The 19,091-nt window shown below is 39.0% G+C and overlaps 1 protein-coding gene across 1 annotated transcript in view; it reads left to right on the top strand.

Annotated features, from left to right (window-relative positions):
- Window positions 1–2,639: 2,639 nt before the first annotated feature.
- LOC148833661 (uncharacterized) overlaps window positions 2,640–19,091 on the top strand; it is a 40,083-nt gene continuing 23,631 nt past the window's right edge. Inside the window, exons 1-16 of the mRNA XM_088915530.1 lie at window positions 2,640–2,876; window positions 3,838–3,938; window positions 4,329–4,673; window positions 5,536–5,586; window positions 6,529–6,873; window positions 7,731–7,781; window positions 8,724–9,068; window positions 9,515–9,565; window positions 10,448–10,789; window positions 13,166–13,291; window positions 14,192–14,296; window positions 15,112–15,225; window positions 15,936–16,055; window positions 17,005–17,073; window positions 17,598–17,717; window positions 18,398–18,511. Coding sequence (XP_088771656.1) covers window positions 3,845–3,938; window positions 4,329–4,673; window positions 5,536–5,586; window positions 6,529–6,873; window positions 7,731–7,781; window positions 8,724–9,068; window positions 9,515–9,565; window positions 10,448–10,789; window positions 13,166–13,291; window positions 14,192–14,296; window positions 15,112–15,225; window positions 15,936–16,055; window positions 17,005–17,073; window positions 17,598–17,717; window positions 18,398–18,511 — 2,392 coding nt within the window. The 5' untranslated portion in view covers window positions 2,640–2,876; window positions 3,838–3,844. The remainder of the gene's footprint in view (window positions 2,877–3,837; window positions 3,939–4,328; window positions 4,674–5,535; window positions 5,587–6,528; window positions 6,874–7,730; window positions 7,782–8,723; window positions 9,069–9,514; window positions 9,566–10,447; window positions 10,790–13,165; window positions 13,292–14,191; window positions 14,297–15,111; window positions 15,226–15,935; window positions 16,056–17,004; window positions 17,074–17,597; window positions 17,718–18,397; window positions 18,512–19,091) is intronic.

Genomic DNA, 19,091 nt, shown 5'->3' with positions numbered 1-19,091 from the left:
ATTATTATTATTAAGAATGTAATTAGGATCAGGTGATGTTAAACAAGTGCACATGATTAGTTGATGATTTGGAAGAACTTCCACCTGTATATATAATATTAGAAAATTTAGCAGGTTTGTGGTAAAACGCCTAGGTCAAAAGATATCTGTGATGGTGTCAGAGAAAGAATCATTGCTGCTCATCAGCCTGGGATAGGTTATAAAGTCATTTCCAAATAAGAAGTCTGTCATTCCACAGTGAGAAAGATAATTTACAAATGGAGAAAGTTCAAGATAGATGCCAGTCTACCCAGCAGTGGGCGTCCCAGTAAAGATCAGGCCATATGATGCTCCCAGAGATTCCAGACAACCTCAGAGATGCATCCAGGGATCTACAGGCCTCTGTCAATATGCTAAACGTTAGAGTTCATGATACTACTGTTAGGAAAAGACTGAACAAGAATGGGTTTCGTGGAAGGGTAGCCGGGAGAAAACACCCATCACTCCAGAAAGAAAATAGCTCCGCAGCTTAGGTCTGCAAAACAGCACCGTAAAGAACCACAAATCTTCTGGAACAATATCCCCTGGAATGACAAAACAAAAGTGGAGTTTTTTGGCCATAATGCCAAATGCCATGTTCGGCAAAAAAACAAACACAGCGTATCGCCACAAGAGCCTCAAACTAACCGCCAGGCCACCATAGCGGAGAGGTGATTTGGGCCCGCTTAGCCGCCTGAGGTCCTGGACGCCTCAGAATCATTGAGTCCACTATGAATTCCTCTCTATACCAGCGCATTCCAGGGAGCAATGTTATCACGGATGTCGGAGAGGACGAACCGTGGAATGACAGGAGAGCGAAAAGACCCTGTGCGTAGCGGCGAGACGGGGGTTAGCCCGGGCTCGGCTGTTCAGGGAATGCCGTATAGAAACCTATGCCCTCAGGTAGCGGACCTGGGGCGACCTGGTGCTAGGCGGGTTTCAGGACATCCGAACGTCAATACCGAGCCCCGGCAGAACGAAAGACCCGGAAGTATAAAGCCCAGGGAAAGAGGGAGACCGGAAGGACAGCGAAGCAGGAAACTAGGGACAGGACAGAGTAGGAGCGCCCTCTGGCTACAGAGGGCGTGACAAATGTGTGGTCATCTGTCCCACAGCTGGAGCTTAGCCGAAAGTGGATCATGCAACAGGGCAATGATCCAAAACCCACCGGTAAATCTACAACCTGAATGGCCGAAAAAAAAAATAAAATCAGGATTTTGGAATGGAAAATGTTACAGAAGACTTCACGTTATCGCTGCTAAGGGCGCTTCCACGTGCTACTGTACTCACTTACTTTTTTCACGTACGGCCATTGAATGTTGGCTGATTTTTTTTTTTGTTTAATAAATAATGCGAAAGTAAAATTTGTGTGTGTGTTATCTGTCACATGAGGTCAGATTTATCTACTGTTAGGACTTGGTGAGGACTAGATGAAGGTCCAATATGTCTTAATACGTATAACCACAGAATCGTAAGGGGGTGTAATTTCCTTTTCACATCATTTTATAATATATACAGTATATATTTATTAATTTATTATAAATTTGTATTTATCTAGTGGTTTATAAAAGAGCTCTCAGAAATTCACACAAATCTTGAGTTCGTGGCTAATGACCCTGAAACACGGCTGACGTTGCTAAATTCAGAAAAAAAAGGACATTTCATTGACTCGGGCTAACGCAATAACCGGAGGGTGGAGCTGGTGAATTTTCACAGTGCGTCTGAAATTTGTCTCCCACTATTACTGTTTTCCTGATGCCCGCCATTCCTCTTGGTGTTCAAATAAGGCTGTGTGCCAGTGATGTCACTGAGATTTACCTCACACGAGATAAATAATAAGGACGTCGTCTCCTGTAAACTGTTGTGATACTGTCCGTACGCTTCAGTTCTCAGGAAGAAATGTCGCTCAGGTTTAATTTGCTTGTGAAACTCAGGCCAGGAAAAAAAAAACAGACTTTCGCACACAGGCACTTCGTTAAAAACGCCCCCTTTCTGTGCGAATCTGTGCAATAGAGAGCACATCACGTCTCAGACGTTGAGAGCTGAAACACGTCCCCGAATCTCTTTGAAACAAAACAGGTTTTTTATTTATAATTAAATGTATATATTTATATATAATTTAGATAAGAACACAAAACGTAAGGTTTTTAAAAAGAGAGGAATCCATTTGGCGCATCAAGCCCCTTCAGTCTGAAGATCTGGCGCAGTAGTATCTTTCAGGATGAATTTCTGTTCTTCAGATGGTAATGGAAAATGTTTTCTTAAAAAAGTCAGAAATATTGGTATCTATGGGGGGAAGCACAATTGTGGTGGATGGGTGTCTGAATAACAGCAGAAAAGATGGAATCAGTGTAGAAGCGATCCCTGCAAAACCGAAGTGATGTAAAAAGGTCTAGGGTGAAAAAATGAGCAGTTTTTACAAGCTTTCTACCGCCTGCGACAGAGCAGAATTTACAGTATGTTTGTGGTTTGTGTGGACAGTGAGCCCTGCGCTGTGGTCGATGATAATACACCGGGCTCTCCTACTGCAGCTCTGCTCTCTCTGACCGATACTGTAAATTACAGTGTAATATGAGAAGGTCACTCCCACCGTGGTGTCATAACGCAACCGCTTGTCACACTTTCACTTTTGGTTTCTCTGCTTCAGAAAAAAATACATTAAAACATTTTAATAGGCAAGAGTTTTGTTGTAGTAAGATCGACTGTAGTATTTTGATGTTGTTGACACCCATAGAGGTTACTTCTCGCTTAAAATGACGATAATTCCAGTGACGTTTTTAAACTAAGGAGTAAACAAAGGAGCGAAGTCTGTCGGGGGAAAACTACTCGTTTGATAAGATCATTTTGCGGACATAAAGGTACAGAAACAACGTTCATTAAACGGGTTTTTGCTTTTAAAACAGGCGACGGAGTGTAATTGTTGAGAAGTGCTTAGATTGTAATGAAGATCACTACTGTATACATGTATGTATACCGTATACCATTCACACGAACTCGGTTAGTGGAAGCTTGAGTTTTGTATTGTCTTAAGAAAATACGGACTAAACTGATAATAGTGCGCGATTTCGTTTTATGAATGGTGTCATGTGACCCACACCCGTTGTGATTGTGGCAGATTTCACCTCTGTACTGTAGTTTAAAATCTTGGCGCCTACTCTGTGGCGGCACATAAACTGATTCTTCTCCTTAAGCAGCGACACTTTTCTGTAAGTATTCCTGTAAATTTGAAAGTATTCTGACAAAAATTTTTTAGGTGCTTAAAACTGTAAACGTTCATTTTGCTGATGCTTGATTTCACTTATTTAACTTTTTATTTCGGTTAGGAATGAATTAGGATAAAGTTATTTCATGAAATCAGGGTAATTTGCATGTTATTACAGTAACAATATTCTACTATGAATAATCATAAAAAAGACGAGTGATTTAAATTGTTTCATTTATTATTGATTATATTAGGCTGTGATACAGCTGTTGCTACAAAGAACACTGGTACTAGTGACATGTGGACAGTGGATTTGTATTTTACTGGAATAAATACGGAGAGGACAATAAGACGAGACAGACAAGGTGAAGCTGCAACAAAGAATAAGTCATGACATTAAAGAAAACAAAATAGAGACATTAAAAAAGAATTTTAAGTTCAGTCAGTAAGATTAGTTGTCCCATGAAACAGTAAAGCACACATATGAGAGGGGACACTATGTTGCTTGTATGAATGTGTTGAGCATGGAGAGACTATAGAGACGTGTTGTTTGGGTCAGTCAGCACTTCATTGCGGGAAAGTGAAGGGAAAGTGACTGACAATTTGCTCTTTGACAGGAACGTTATGGATATAAACAGCAAGATAAATCTAGTGACCACACTGCTAATTGCGTTGGTCAACTGGACGCGGAAGGACAGTACAATACTTTCTAAGCCAGGTATGAGCTGCTGATAACAGTTCTTCTACAGGACTGGCCTGTTCTTATAGCCCACCGGTCTGTTTCCAAACCAACCACAGCTGGACTGTGTAACGTCATTTGGTGTGATTGCTATATTACTTTCTTGCTGGGTAAAAATAATGATTTATGCTTTACTTTACACTTGGTTTAAACCAGTCATTGCCAGCTTTTTCCATCATGCATGCTTTCTTGACATTGCAGCAAATATTGTGAGAGCAATCACGTGAATTATCAAGATAATTCAAATAAATTGAAATAAAAAATAAATTGTCTGTTAAAAAAAGTAACTTTTTTTTTCACATTTGTTGAACCACAATATTTCCTACCATATTGGAAATCAAACCACCATTCTCTTTTGTTCACCCCCAGGTCTACAGTGTAAACTCACGGTTCCATTGGAATCTTTGACTGTCAGTGTGGGCAGTGACATCGTCCTGCCCTGTCACCTCACACCTGAGACAAGCGCCGTGTCTCTGGAGGTGAGGTGGTACAAAGGGAGCTCTGGTGAGCTGGTCCATCAGTACACAGACAGGAGGGAGACAGAAGGCCCAGGCTACCAGGGCAGAGTGCAGCTGTTCCATCAGGAGCTGGAGAGAGGCAACGTGTCCCTGCTGCTCAAAGATGTCAGAACCTCAGACCAAAGCACCTACATTTGTCACGTCTACTCTTTGCTGGGAGATGAACTGGATTCCCAGCTGGAGATGCTGGTTACAGGTAACACAGTTGAAGACAGTCCTTTCAGGTTGCTAAATAAAACAAGAATCAGGGTTGCTATGAGTGAATACAATTTAAGATGTTACAGTATCATTTGCATTCGGGTGGCAGGGTGGTGCAGTTGTCAGCACCCACAGCTCACAGTGCTGGGTCTCTGGGTTCAGTTCCTGGGATGCTGTCTGCATGAAGTTTGTATGTTCTCCCTGTGTCTGTATGGGTTTCCTCCAGGTGGTCCGGTTTCCTCCCACAGTCCAAAGACATGCAGGTGGGTTAACTGGCTCCTGGGAAAACTGGCCCTGGAGTGATTGTGTGTGTGTTTGTGTGTGCTCTCCAGTGGACTCATGTCCCATCCAGAGTGCATCATGGCTTGCTGGGATAGGCTACGCCCTTCCCGACAACCCAGTATAGGATAAAGATGGATGGACTGCTTTATAGATGGAACAATATTGTTCATGTACTGAACATTTTATGTTCAGTAAATGTTTTTAGGGCTATGAAGCAGAATGTAGGGTACACAATCATCTCCAGATCTCCAGAAGTTAATGACCCTTTATCTTAAAAAACAGATCTACATATATGATGTATATTATATATTAGATATATAATACATATTATTCATATGTATATTAGATATATTATTATATATTATATTATAAATGCAAACACATTTTACAATTTCAAATTCTTGTTTTCAGCATATGAAATTATCATTTAATTGTTTTACTCTTTTAACATTTCGGAATTTCTCACCACTTCTCCTTGTCATTTACATAACAAGTGTTATGTAAATGTTTGTATATTTCAGACCATCTTTGTCAATAATAACAATAATACATAATAGTAATTTCCCTTTCTTCTCCAGAACCTGTATCAGAAGATCTCCCAACTCATGTCCCACCATCTCCAGTCACAGGTTAAGTACAATTGGGTATTAATCGTGTTTCCTGTCCAATGTTTGATTAAAGCCTATTGTGTGAAAACTGTAAATTATCTGTTGTGCTATATGCACATTATTTACTAGAGTCTGAGCAATATCTACATATATGTAAGCAAAAAACATTTTAATTATTAAAGTTCTGTTTATATTTTAGTAAGAACTGTTTCATCACACAGATATTAGCAGTTAACATGGGTGCATGTAACTATACCAGGTACCAGACCAGGTTGTAAATCCAGCATCTTGAATATGTGCAAAGGCACATTTTTGAGGAAAATTCAGACAAAGTTGTCAGTTTACCTGATTTTATTCTGTGAATCTTGCTGGTGGCTTTCAGCTGTGTTGACTGGGAACAGAACCCAGAGAACACAAACTGCGAAAGATCACATTATCTTATTGCCACAAAGCTAACAAAGCACAACATTTGATGGGAACTGTACCTGAATAACAAAATGTACGCTGCATCCCTCCAAGCCACAGCATGTGACTGAACTGGAGCTCACAGTTGCAACACATAGCTTAAAACAACAGATTCCTTATCCCACGATTAACATCAATGTGTCACTGTACAGACAGGAATAAGAGCATGATGTCAAATCTTAATACTAGCACTGCAGACAAGCTTGTGTCCTCAAACTGTCTTATCTCCTGACAAAGAACTAATCCGCCATTAAGGTCTTACTTGAACTCCTTCAAGACTAAATGTGTGCTTACAATATATTCTCCCTTTGCCTTTACTTTGACATCCAGAGTTCTACTGGGGATGCAATCTGACCAAACAGGAAGAGCAAGTTTAGGGACAGATATTTGTGTTTCTTAAATATTACACAGTATTAATTCTCTCATATTAGTATCCAATCACAGTACATGGCTACAAAATGAGCCACCCAAATACCATTCTCTTTTGTTCACCCCCAGGTCTACAGTGTAAACTCACGGTTCCATTGAAACCTCTGACTGTCAGTGTGGGCAGTGACATCGTCCTGCCCTGTCACCTCACACCTGAGACAAGCGCTGTGTCTCTGGAGGTGAGGTGGTACAAACGGACCTCTGGTGAGCTGGTCCATCAGTACACAGACAGGAGGGAGACAGAAGGCCCAGGCTACCAGGGCAGAGTGCAGCTGTTCCATCAGGAGCTGGAGAGAGGCAACGTGTCCCTGCTGCTCAAAGATGTCAGAACCTCAGACCAAAACATCTACACTTGTCACATCAAGTCTGTGCAGGGGGATGAACTGGATTCCCAACTGGAGATGCTGGTTACAGGTAACACAGTTGAAGACAGTCCTTTCAGGTTGCTAAATAAAACAAGAATCAGGGTTGCTATGAGCGAATACAATTTAAGATGTTATCATTTGCATTGGGGCGGCAGGGTGGTGCAGTTGTCAGCACCCACAGCTCACAGTGCTGGGTCTCTGGGTTCAGTTCCTGGGATGCTGTCTGCATGAAGTTTGTATGTTCTCCCTGTGTCTGTATGGGTTTCCTCCAGGTGGTCCGGTTTTCTCCCACAGTCCAAAGACATGCAGGTGGGTTAACTGGCTCCTGGGAAAACTGGCCCTGGAGTGATTGTGTGTGTGTTTGTGTGTGCTCTCCAGTGGACTCATGTCCCATCCAGAGTGCATCATGGCTTGCTGGGATAGGCTACGCCCTTTCCGACAACCCAGTATAGGATAAAGATGGATGGACTGCTTTATAGATGGAACAATATTGTTCATGTACTGAACATTTTATGTTCAGTAAACGTTTTTAGGGCTATGAAGCAGAATGTAGGGTACACAATTATCTCCAGATCTCCAGAAGTTAATGACCCTTTTTCTTAAAAAACAGATCTACATTTATGATGTATATTATATATTAGATATATAATATATATTATTAATATGCATATTAGATATATTATTATACATTATATTATAAATGCAAACACATTTTACAATTTCAAATTCTTGTTTTCAGCATATGAAACCATAATTTAATTGCTTTACTCTTTTAACATTTCAGAATTTCTCACCACTTCTCCTTATCATTTACATAACAAGTGTTATGTAAATGTTTGTATATTTCAGACCATCTGTATCAATTATAACAATAATACATAATAGTAATTTGCCTTTCTTCTCCAGAACCTGTATCAGAAGATCTCCCAACTCATGCCCCACCATCTCCAGTCACAGGTTAAGTACAATTGGGTATTAATCGTGTTTCCTGTCCAATGTTTGATTAAAGCCTATTGTGTGAAAACTGTAAATTATCTGTTGTGCTATATGCACATTATTTACTAGAGTCTGAGCAATATCTACATATATGTCAGCAAAAAACATTTTAATTATTAAAGTTCTGTTTATATTTTAGTAAGAACTGTTTCATCACACAGATATTAGCAGTTACCACGGGTGCATGTGACTATACCAGGTACCAGACCAGGTTGTAAATCCAGCATCTTGAATATGTGCAAAGGCACATTTTTGAGGAAAATTCGGACAAAGTTGTCAGTTTACCTGATTTTATTCTGTGAATCTTGCTGGTGGCTTTCTGCTGTGTTGACTGGGAACAGAACCCAGAGAACACAAACTGCAAAAGATCACATTATCTTATTGCCACAAAGCTATCAAAGCACAACGTTTGATGGGAACTGTACCTGAATAACAAAATGTACGCTGCATCCCTCCAAGCCACAGCATGTGACTCAACTGCAGCTCACAGTTGCAACACATAGCTTAAAACAACAGATTCCTTATCCCATGATTAACACCAATGTGTCACTGTACAGACAGGAATAAGAGCATGATGTCAAATCTTAATGCTAGCACTGCAGACAAGCTTGTGTCCTCAAACTGTCTTATCTCCTGACAAAGAACTAATCCGCCGTTAAGGTCTTACTTGAGCTCCTTCAAGACTAAATGTGTGCTTACAATATATTCTCCCTTTGCCTTTACTTTGACATCCAGAGTTCCACTGGGGATGCAATCTGACCAAACAGGAAGAGCAAGTTTAGGGACAGATATTTGTGTTTCTTAAATATTACACAGTATTAATTCTCTCATATTAGTATCCAATCACAGTAGATGGCTACAAAATGAGCCACCCAAATACCATTCTCTTTTGTTCACCCCCAGGTCTACAGTGTAAACTCACGGTTCCATTGGAATCTTTGACTGTCAGTGTGGGCAGTGACATCATCCTGCCCTGTCACCTCACACCTGAGACGAGCGCCGTGTCTCTGGAGGTGAGGTGGTACAAAGGGACCTCTGGTGAGCTGGTCCATCAGTACACAGACAGGAGGGAGACAGAAGGCCCAGGCTACCAGGGCAGAGTGCAGCTGTTCCATCAGGAGCTGGAGAGAGGCAACGTGTCCCTGCTGCTCAAAGATGTCAGAACCTCAGACCAAAACATCTACACTTGTCACATCAAGTCTATGCAGGGGGATGAACTGGATTCCCAACTGGAGATGCTGGTTACAGGTAACACTGTTGAAAGAGATTTATATACTAAAATGACATTTTTATTAATTTTATGTATTGAAAAAAATATCTCAAGGAGCTTAGCATTGTGCGGGACTTGAAACCAGGCTTTTTCTGGCGATAGACCAAATGCTTCCACATGCCATATTAAGCATTCACTTAAGGTATATGTTCAGGTGTGTTAATATATGTATGACACAATGTGCTGTGTTACCTGGTGTACATTCTGAATGGCTGGATCTGTTTTTAGAATGCAAACATAATTTAACATTTCAAAATCTTTTTTTGTCAAGAAAAATGTAGCATTTTCTGTTGACTTTTGACAGTGCAATTTTTTCCACTATTTATCCTTAACTTTAAATATCAAGTCAAATTTACATTGCATTACATGGAACTTCTAAAACATGGATAATGGTAATCCAGAAAAATAATATTTTTTCCTCCAGACTCTGTATCAGAAGATCTCCCAACTCCTGCTCCTCCAGTTGTGATCACAGGTTAAGTACCTTTGGATATTAATCACGTTCCCTGTGAACCATATAGTTAATGCTTATTGTTTGAAAACCTGAAGTTAACCATGTTGCAACATGTCCATTTTGCATTTATAACATTCAGAGTATATATTTGTTATAAAAACATTTTTTTTAAAAATATGTTTTGATGTTTTTTTAAGAGTTCTGCTCCTCCCAAGATACCTCGTCTCAGTGATACTTTCAGATTATGTGGGTGTGTGAGAGTGTGTAGGGGCTCCGAAATTTAATGAAAATCAAAATACAGACATCTTGCCAATTATCGCTCATACAACACCAGTGAAGCCAAAAGATCTGTTATGGGAGAAAAAAATCACAATTTGCTCCTTATAATTATAATTGTGCCAAAAAGTTCTCTATGATGGGAACTGTACCATAATAGCATCCTATAGACTGTACATCTAAGAGACACATTGTGTGCCTGCATTGCAGCACATAGATAGCCAAACAGCTGGGTCCCCAGCCTACTAGTAATACCAATGCAACACTGTGCAGTAAAGGAATCTGAAACCAATACTAAATAATACTAAATGTTATTCGCTTGTAATGCAGTCTTGCAGTGTCAAAATTTTCTAACCTCCAGATAAGGAATTAATCTGCCTCCAAGATATTCCTGGGACTAATATGCGACTGTGTGCAAGATTGCAATATTTTATTTTTCTTTTCCTTTGTGTTGAAGTTCAGTTTTTGTGGCACTGGGATTTTGAATCTTGACAAGCAAGAAAAGTGGCTTTTAGATCATCTTTTAAATATTACACTGTTAATTCTCTTATATACTGTAAGTGTAAAGACACACTAAATCCCTTTAACAGCATTCACCAAAGCACTATTCTCTTTTGTTCACCACAGATCAGTTTACACTCATGGTTCCATCAAAATCTTTGTCTGGCAATGTGGGCCGTGACATCATCCTGCCGTGTCACCTCACACCTGAGACGAGCGCCGTGTCTCTGGAGGTGAGGTGGTACAAAGGGAGCTCTGGTGAGCTGGTCCATCAGTACACAGACAGGAGGGAGACAGAAGGCCCAGGCTACCAGGGCAGAGTGCAGCTGTTCCATCAGGAGCTGGAGAGAGGCAACGTGTCCCTGCTGCTTGAAGATATCAGGATCTCTGACCAAGGCATCTACACATGCCAAGTCAGCTCGGGGTTTAGGAACAAGCTGGAGTCTAAGTTGAAGATAGTGGTTAGAGGTGAGTACTGGAGCTTTTTATACTATGGCTGTTACTTTCAGTTATATACTATATATAATATATGCTACAGTGGTGTGAAAAAGTGTTTGCCCCCTTCCAGATTTCTTATTTTTTTGCATGTTTGTCACACTGAAATGTTTCAGATCATCAAATAAATTGAAATATTAGACAAAGATAACACAAGTAAACACAAAATGCAGTTTTTAAGTGAAGGTTTTTATTATTAAGGGAAAAAAAAATCCAAACCTACATGGGCCTGTGTGAAAAAGTGATTGCCCCCTAAACCTAATAACTGGTTGGGCCACCCTTAGCAGCAACAACTGCAATCAAGCGTTTGCGATAAATGGCAATGAGTCTTTTACAGCGCTGTGGAGGAATTTTGGCCCACTCATCTTTGCAGAATTATTGTAATTCAGCCACATTGGAGGGTTTTCGAGCCTTAACTGCTTTTTTAAGGTTATGCCACAACATCTCAATCGGATTCAGGTCAGGACTTTGACTAGGCCACTCCAAAGTCTTCATTTTGTTTTTCTTAAGCCATTCAGAGGTGGACTTGCTGGTGTGTTTTGGATCATTGTCTTGCTGCAGAACCCAAGTGCGCTTCAGCTTGAGGTCACGAACAGATGGCCGGACATTCTCCTTCAGGATTTTTTGGTAGACAGCAGAATTCATGGTTCCATTTACCACAGCAAGTCTTCCAGGTCCTGAAGCAGCAAAACAGCCCCAGACCATCACACTACCACCACCATATTTTACTGTTGGTATGATGTTCCTTTTCTGAAATGCTGTGTTACTTTTACGCCAGATGTAATGGGACACACACCTTCCAAAAAGTTCAACTTTTGTCTCGTCAGTCCACAGAGTATTTTCCCAAAAGTCTTGGGGATCATCAAGATGTTTTCTGGCAAAACTGAGACGAGCCTTTATGTTCTTTTTGCTCAGCAGTGGTTATCGTCTTGGAACTCTGCCATGCAGGCCATTTTTTCCCAGTCTCTTTCTTATGGTGGAGTCATGAGCACTGACCTTAACTGAGGCAAGTGAAGAATGCAGTTCTTTGGATGTTGTTGTGGGGTTTTTTGTGACCGCTTGGATGAGTCGTCGCTGCGCTCTTGGGGTAATTTTGGTCGGCCGGCCACTCCTGGGAAGGTTCACCACTGTTCCATGTTTTCGCCATTTGTGGATAATGGCTCTCATTGTGGTTCGCTGGAGTCCCAAAGCTTTAGAAATGGCTTTATAACCTTTTCCAGACTGATAAATCTCAATTACTCTGTTTCTCCTTTGTTCCTTAATTTGTTTGGATCACAGCATGATGTCTAGCTTTTGAGGATCTTTTGGTCTACTTCACTTTGTCAGGCAGGTCCTATTTAAGTGATTTCTTGATTAAGAACAGGTGTGGCAGTAATCAGGCCTGGGTGTGGCTAGAGAAATTGAACTCAGCTTTCCAAAGATGTGATAAACCACAGTTGATTTATGTTTTAACAGGGGGGGCAATCACTTTTTCACACAGGGCCATGTAGGTTTGGATTTTTTTTTTCCCTTAATAATAAAAACCTTCATTTAAAAACTGCATTTTGTGTTTACTTGTGTTATCTTTGTCTAATATTTCAATTTGTTTGATGATCTGAAACATTTCAGTGTGACAAACATGCAAAAAAATAAGAAATCAGGAAGGGGGCAAACACTTTTTCACACCACTGTATATGGACATTTGCAGTTAACACTCATCCCCAGGCACTACTTATCCCTGCTCATTAGAGCACTTCTGACCTCAGTTACATATTGGTATTAATTGAATTTTGTGTTCAGAAATACACAAAATAGTCTTTAACAGTGACATTATTGAACAATATTGTTAATATATGTACAGATTATGTGTCAATAAAAGGCTTTTTGAATGGTGTCATTTTGATAGTTTCCTTAGAAGACCTTTCGTTTTAGTAAGGTGCGTCAACACTCTATAATGCCAGCTACACCACAACATCGTATTATAGTTTATATTATATTAATAATATTATAATATAATATTATACTATATTAGATTACAGTGCTGCTATATTTTCCTGTAGTAAATCACACAATTGACCAGACTAAGTGCTCCACATCCCACTACTTACACCAATGTAATGGAGCAGAATGGTGTTAGGTTTGGGGATCAGAACTGCATAATTAATTAGCCAAAAAAATGATCTCTCAGCTGTTTTGAAATTTTAAATCTGACTATAATGCAAGAGTGAATATAGGATGTGTTCTTTCACCCTCACCTCGAAGTTAAAGGTGTTCAGTTAGATTGGTTCTTAATTAGATTCTACTTACTGTCAAGCTATGGATAACTGATTGATCAAATGTTCACTATATATCCATTCTTTTATCTTCCAGGCCAGAAGCATGGACAGCCATTATCCTCCCATTGGGATCACCGAAGAGAAGGTTTTGTACTGGGAATGGCAGTGGCTCTGATGGTTTTTATATTGTTTCAGTGGATGAAGAATAGAAAAACACAAGGTATTATAAAATCTCAAAATCTGTGTTATCAAAGGTATATTATGTAAACATAATCATGACACATGCATTTACATAACAAGTGTTATTATGATAGAATACAACACAAAAAAGGCTGTATTTTTTGAAGTTATTGTAATACAAATATATGAAGGTACTTCATTTTTAAACTGAAATGTTTTTAGGAAAAATATTTACTGGTAAATTGCTATATAGACCACGTCTTCATGGGGTCAGAGCGCAGGTCAGGCATTTGTACAGCGCCCCTGGAGCAGCTGGGGCCTAACGGAGTAGGATTCCTCTGTCGGCCGTGGGATAAGAACCTTCCAGCGACAGGCGCAGATCCTTAGCCACAGAGCCACTGCACCGCCCCTATTTTATCCTCATCAAAATGTATTAGAATCACCTTATTTCCACTAACTTGTAAGCACATCGTTCTATTTTTATTTTGTCTGCTAGTTTCTATTGTCTGGTTCACTAAAATAAAAGGTGTGGACAAAGAGATTTGCTAAACCTTTTAGATATGAAGCCATGACACGCCACTAAAGTAATATGGGGAAATATGTATTTTACTTATCTTACTTATCATTAATGAATACATATTAATAATGACTAATCAATGAATCTGCTACTTTGGTTTGTGGGGGAGGGGGGGTCTGTCAGCACCACTGCTGTATACATGTATATAATTCATTTTCTTTAAATATTTATCAGTGTGTATTTGTCATTTACTGGTCTGGCTTCAGGGGAAAGATAGACCTGTTGAAATCCATGCCCTACAAGTTCTCTCTGTGAGTCTTCCAGGGGGAGATTGAAGAAATAATGGAATTGAGCACGATGGGCTTAATACGTTTTTCCTGTTTTTAACCTGCTTTCTTTGGAACATTGGTTGTTTTTTTCTAGGAAAGAAGTCTCGAGTCCTGCGGAACACGTGTCTCGGCCTGATATTTCTGTCTGCAGTTGTTGGAGGTCTGTTTTACACTGGTAAATTACCACAGGAGCTGTCAGGTATGTTTTACAGCACAGAATCCAGAGAGGTGTAGGATCCGTGAACATTGTTCGATCACATGATTGATTTGAACTTTGTGATTAATCTTAATACAGAGAGTCCCCATTATGTCACTTTTAAGGACTGAAAAGTAGCAATTTAAAGTGTAAATATGAGGTGTTAGAGACCATAATCCTGGTATTTCTTCCATAAGAACAGCTTAGGATATTTACCATGTCCTTAAATCATTTTCCTTTATATCATAAAAAAACATATTTAGATATATACCAATGACACCCAGTAAACTTTTTTTTGTTTAGAATTTTAACACTAAAACCCTCCCAGAAAATGGTATGGTTAGGGACAATTTCTTTTTTTTATTTAAAAACACAAAAGCATCTAAGTATGATAGGGAGGTTTAATATGAACTTTATAAAGTTGACATCATATCTCAAATCAGCTGTTTTCATTGCAGTACCTCCCTCTCACAGCTTTTTTTTGGTCAGTAGACAATCTTATGACTTTCTCCTCCATGAGTGCTAAGCTGGTTAGAGTGTTTGGATTATGAAGATCTTTAACCCAGCAATCATCCCATTGTTTCCATTACCTCACTTCTTTGCCATATTATCTGTACTTTTGAAATGCTTTTGAAGAGAATTTTCCCTTCCTGGAGATGGGAGAAGGGGAGTTCACCGTTCTGCTATTGTGTACAGAAACATGTTGCAAATTGATTCTACATTTTGGGGCCCTGTAGTGCTCTAATGGGGGAAGAAGTATTGAGATTTAGTGACAGTTTTCTTAATTGCTTTGAAGACCTTTACTTTTTTGTTTTAAGGAATGATGCCTTGTGATGATGCAGACAGCTGCCTGCCCGTTGTGTCAGCTGCTGTGACCATCTTGATTTCTACATACTCTTTCATCCGAGTCGTCAGGGTCCAGGAGAATCCAGGTACACAGCACAGCTTCATGTAGATAGTTGTCATGTAGAGTTTGCCATGATGAAAAGCATCTGAAGACTCTACTAAGACAGATTACAACATAGCACAGTCAAATCAGAAGTATACACTATACAAGTCAATACGCAATAAAACCATGAGGGTTCTCTGAAATAATTTTTAATAATTTTTACTCCCCATGCACTTACTGTAGTCAGCAATATTAACATGACAGCTTTTAGCTCTAATAATAGTTGCAATACACACTTTAAAAATCATCATTAGATTTTGTTTTGCTCAGAAAACATAAATGGATATGTGGAATAGGCAGTTCACAGCAGTGAGAAACACAACCCAAAAGGTACAAAAATGTGGGGGGACACCACAGTCAAAACTGTTGTTATTGCCTTAAAATCAAGCCATTTCTATTTTTACTCATGAAATTAATAGGAATATTAATAGTTCAATATAACATACATTTTATTTTGGGTTAATTTGATGAATAAATATAATTATATACATCATATTTGATCAAAAGTACCTCATGTTCAACATGTTTGTGTTTCATATGACTGACCTTTTTGATAAAATAGTTTTGGTATTGGTGGACTTTAGAATGTTAATCACAATTATTCAAATTTCAAATATCAAGGTTGGACTGTAAATTATTTATGCATTATTTATTGTTGTACTCAACTCTTTTCTGTTCTTATTCAATGTCCAGGGATTAAAACTGAAGTAGCAGTGCCTTCCTGGTTCCTGCCTACAGGAATGGGATTTGGTGTGGGCTTGTTTGTTGGAATCGGAAGTATTTGCCTGTACTTCATAATGAAGAGCAAACAAGGTATATTAATTTCTAAATCAGCAAATTTGTATAATCAAAATATGTCCGTGGTAATCACAAATGTTATTCTCCCACATAAAAAACATTAGTAGTATCCCACTACTGTATCATAAAGCTGAGCGAATGATGAATTTGCTTGTGAGACCCTGTTGGATGGGTGTGAGAGTTACAAGGAATAAGAGGCTTTCAAGCTACTAAAACTAAAAAAGCATCAGACTATAAACAATTACCAGTGCAAAAAATATGTATCCAAGTATAAATATATATAAGTATATATTTTATATACATTTTAAGTAACCACATCCATTACTGCATGTAAGGGTGATGATTAATTGGAAGCTGGAAGGAGGTCTAATTCTAATGCTGCACTTCCGCTCTCCTATACAGTATATATATATACTACCCAATCTCCACCCTAGCAGCAGCTCCCATGTTCATTCCTCATAACTGAAGGGGATTGTGACAGAGCTGATCTTCAGCAAATGGCACCATTTCCTTAGCCAGGAGAACTCACACCACAGTATTAAGTTATGGATGTTATTCTCTCTTTTTAGGTTTGCAAGATAATAGTTGTGAATTCTGGCAATTTAAGAGTTTAACAGATACATGAAAAAGCTTCCTGGCTGCCCATATCTCTACACACATTGTTTCTATCACCCCTCCCTCAACCCCAACTTCACCCTAGCAGCAGCTCCCTGGTTCATTCCTCATAAGTGAGCAGGGTTGTGACAGAGCTGATCTTCAGCCAGTGCTGTTATTTCCTCTGCCAGGAGAGCTACCACCAAAGTTAGAAGTATGCTATCCCTTTACATTCAGCAATTAATTTCTCAGTTCCAGTTTGACCAAATTGTTGCATTGCATGATCCTGCAGTATGAGGTTATAAATCACTGGATACCTTTTGCTTCAAGATAGTTTGTCACATAATGGATATTATGCTCTTTTTTTCAGGCTTGCCAGAAAATATTGCAGCGTACTTGCAGTTTAAAAGATTGACAGATTATTTTGAAAATTTCAGAGGTAAGAAATATTGTGCAGTCTGGCATCATCACAGGCAAACACAGAGAAATGGATTCACAAGATTCATGTAACTGGAACCTCATTTTTAACCAAATGCCACAGCAAGAAATACACATTCTGTATTCTAAAATGCCATTATTTACAAAATACACTAGCTACCAGCAAACACCACAGTAGATTATTTTACAACATTAAAGTATGTCAATACTTGCATTTAATGAAGTGCTGTGTTCAATTGTTAACACAAACATACAAGAGCAGGCAAAAGACAATGCAAGGAATATTAAATTCCTCAGATAGGTTAGTCAATAAAAATATAAATCTATATTTTCTAAACAAACTATTTTCTTTAATAATTCACTTTTTAATTTTATAATGAAATCCTGTTCGTATGGTTGAACTTTGTAAAGGTAATCAGAATCTGGGCCCCAATCACAGTACAGGATTCACTGCTTATGATTAACATGTTATGGACTCCAGGGCTGTTGTGCTCAGCTCATTTCTGTTCTTATTCAATTGTCCAGATATTCAGCCCGGAGAAGGTGTTCCCTCCTGGTTACTGCCAGCTGGAGTTGGATTTGTAGTGGGCCTTATTATTGGAGTGTGTTTCCTTTTGGTCTACCAGCTGTGCTTAAGAAAACAAGGTAAATGTATGATCTTGATGATCTCAAACTGAATTAAAGCTCTGAGAAACATGCACCTTTACTGCTTCGTTTGGCCAGGTGATTATAGTAACTCAGTGAATTTACATGTAAGCTCCTGATGTTTGTTTGCAACTCATGATTCTGGGATGGGTCTTGGATTACCCTAGACAGGACAGGCCTTGGGCTTACCTGGATATGATTAGCATAGGGTTGCAATGGATGAGACTGAACAATTGAAATGAATGAAGTATTCAAGGTAATAACACTAAAATAATTACCAGATTATAAAAACTGCCATTACATGAAATATCTAGAATACCAGAACATTTTTGTATCCTATATTTTAACATTTTGTTATTTTAAAGGAAAGCTGAGAGCAGATGAAACATTTTATTTATGGTACACATTTTTGTATTGTACCGTCTCTATTCTCCACTGTCTTTCCTCTCAATTCGTTGGAAACATTCCTTGAATGTGTCCAGTGCCATGGGACTGAACAAAAAGCCATTTATATTAGACGTTCTGTATATTCAGATTAGTTACTGCTTTCTGTAATCTTTTTCAGTCAAGGGGAAATGAATTGACCAAAATCTTCAGGTGAATGACACCAGTACGTACAGCCCTATATATGATAGTTCAGATCTCTTTTCACTGGAACACTGGTTGTTGTTTTTTTCTAGAAAAGAAGTCTCGAATGTTGCGGAACACGTGTCTTGGCCTGATATTTCTGTCTGCAGTTGCTGCAGTTGGTGGAGGTCTGTTTTACACAAACAAATTACCACAGGAGCTGTCAGGTATGTTTTACAGCACAGGATTCAAAGAGCCATAAGATACATGAACAATTGTGTACAATCCCATGATGAATTTTAATTTTGTAGAGCTCATTTGTTTACAAAGCTTAACCAATATAGAAAGTAAATATAATCGTAAAAAATAAAATACAAGTAGTACCTGTCATCGATGCAGAGTATTCTGTGATGTATGTCAGACCAATGCAATGTATTGTGTTGTTTGAAAGGGGCAAGCACACTCAAAATTATTATTTCCCCTTCAGGAGGTGGTGGGGGGAATCCTCTGACACTTTCTGCTATGATTAGGTCAGGGAGGTGCTGGTCAGTTAACTCTTCTTTTTGGGGCCCAGCAGTGTTCTATGGGAGAAGGATCTGAGAGACACTCGTCTTAATTGTTTTGTATCAGTCGTCACAAAAGTGTGTTGTTTTTATGCTCCCTGAGCTCCCAGAATAGGCTTTTGGATAGATACCCGTATACAGAATATGAGGTTTTCAAGCTACTAAAACCAGAAAAAATTGCCAGACTGTGAAATGTTACCATTGCAAGAAATATGCAGTAATGCTATTCTATGATACATATGTT

This window comes from Atractosteus spatula, chromosome 5, assembly GCF_055471065.1.
Source record: "Atractosteus spatula isolate fAtrSpa1 chromosome 5, fAtrSpa1.hap1, whole genome shotgun sequence".
In the NCBI taxonomy this organism is placed as follows: domain Eukaryota; kingdom Metazoa; phylum Chordata; class Actinopteri; order Semionotiformes; family Lepisosteidae; genus Atractosteus; species Atractosteus spatula.
This window is presented reverse-complemented; position numbering and strand designations above follow the sequence as displayed.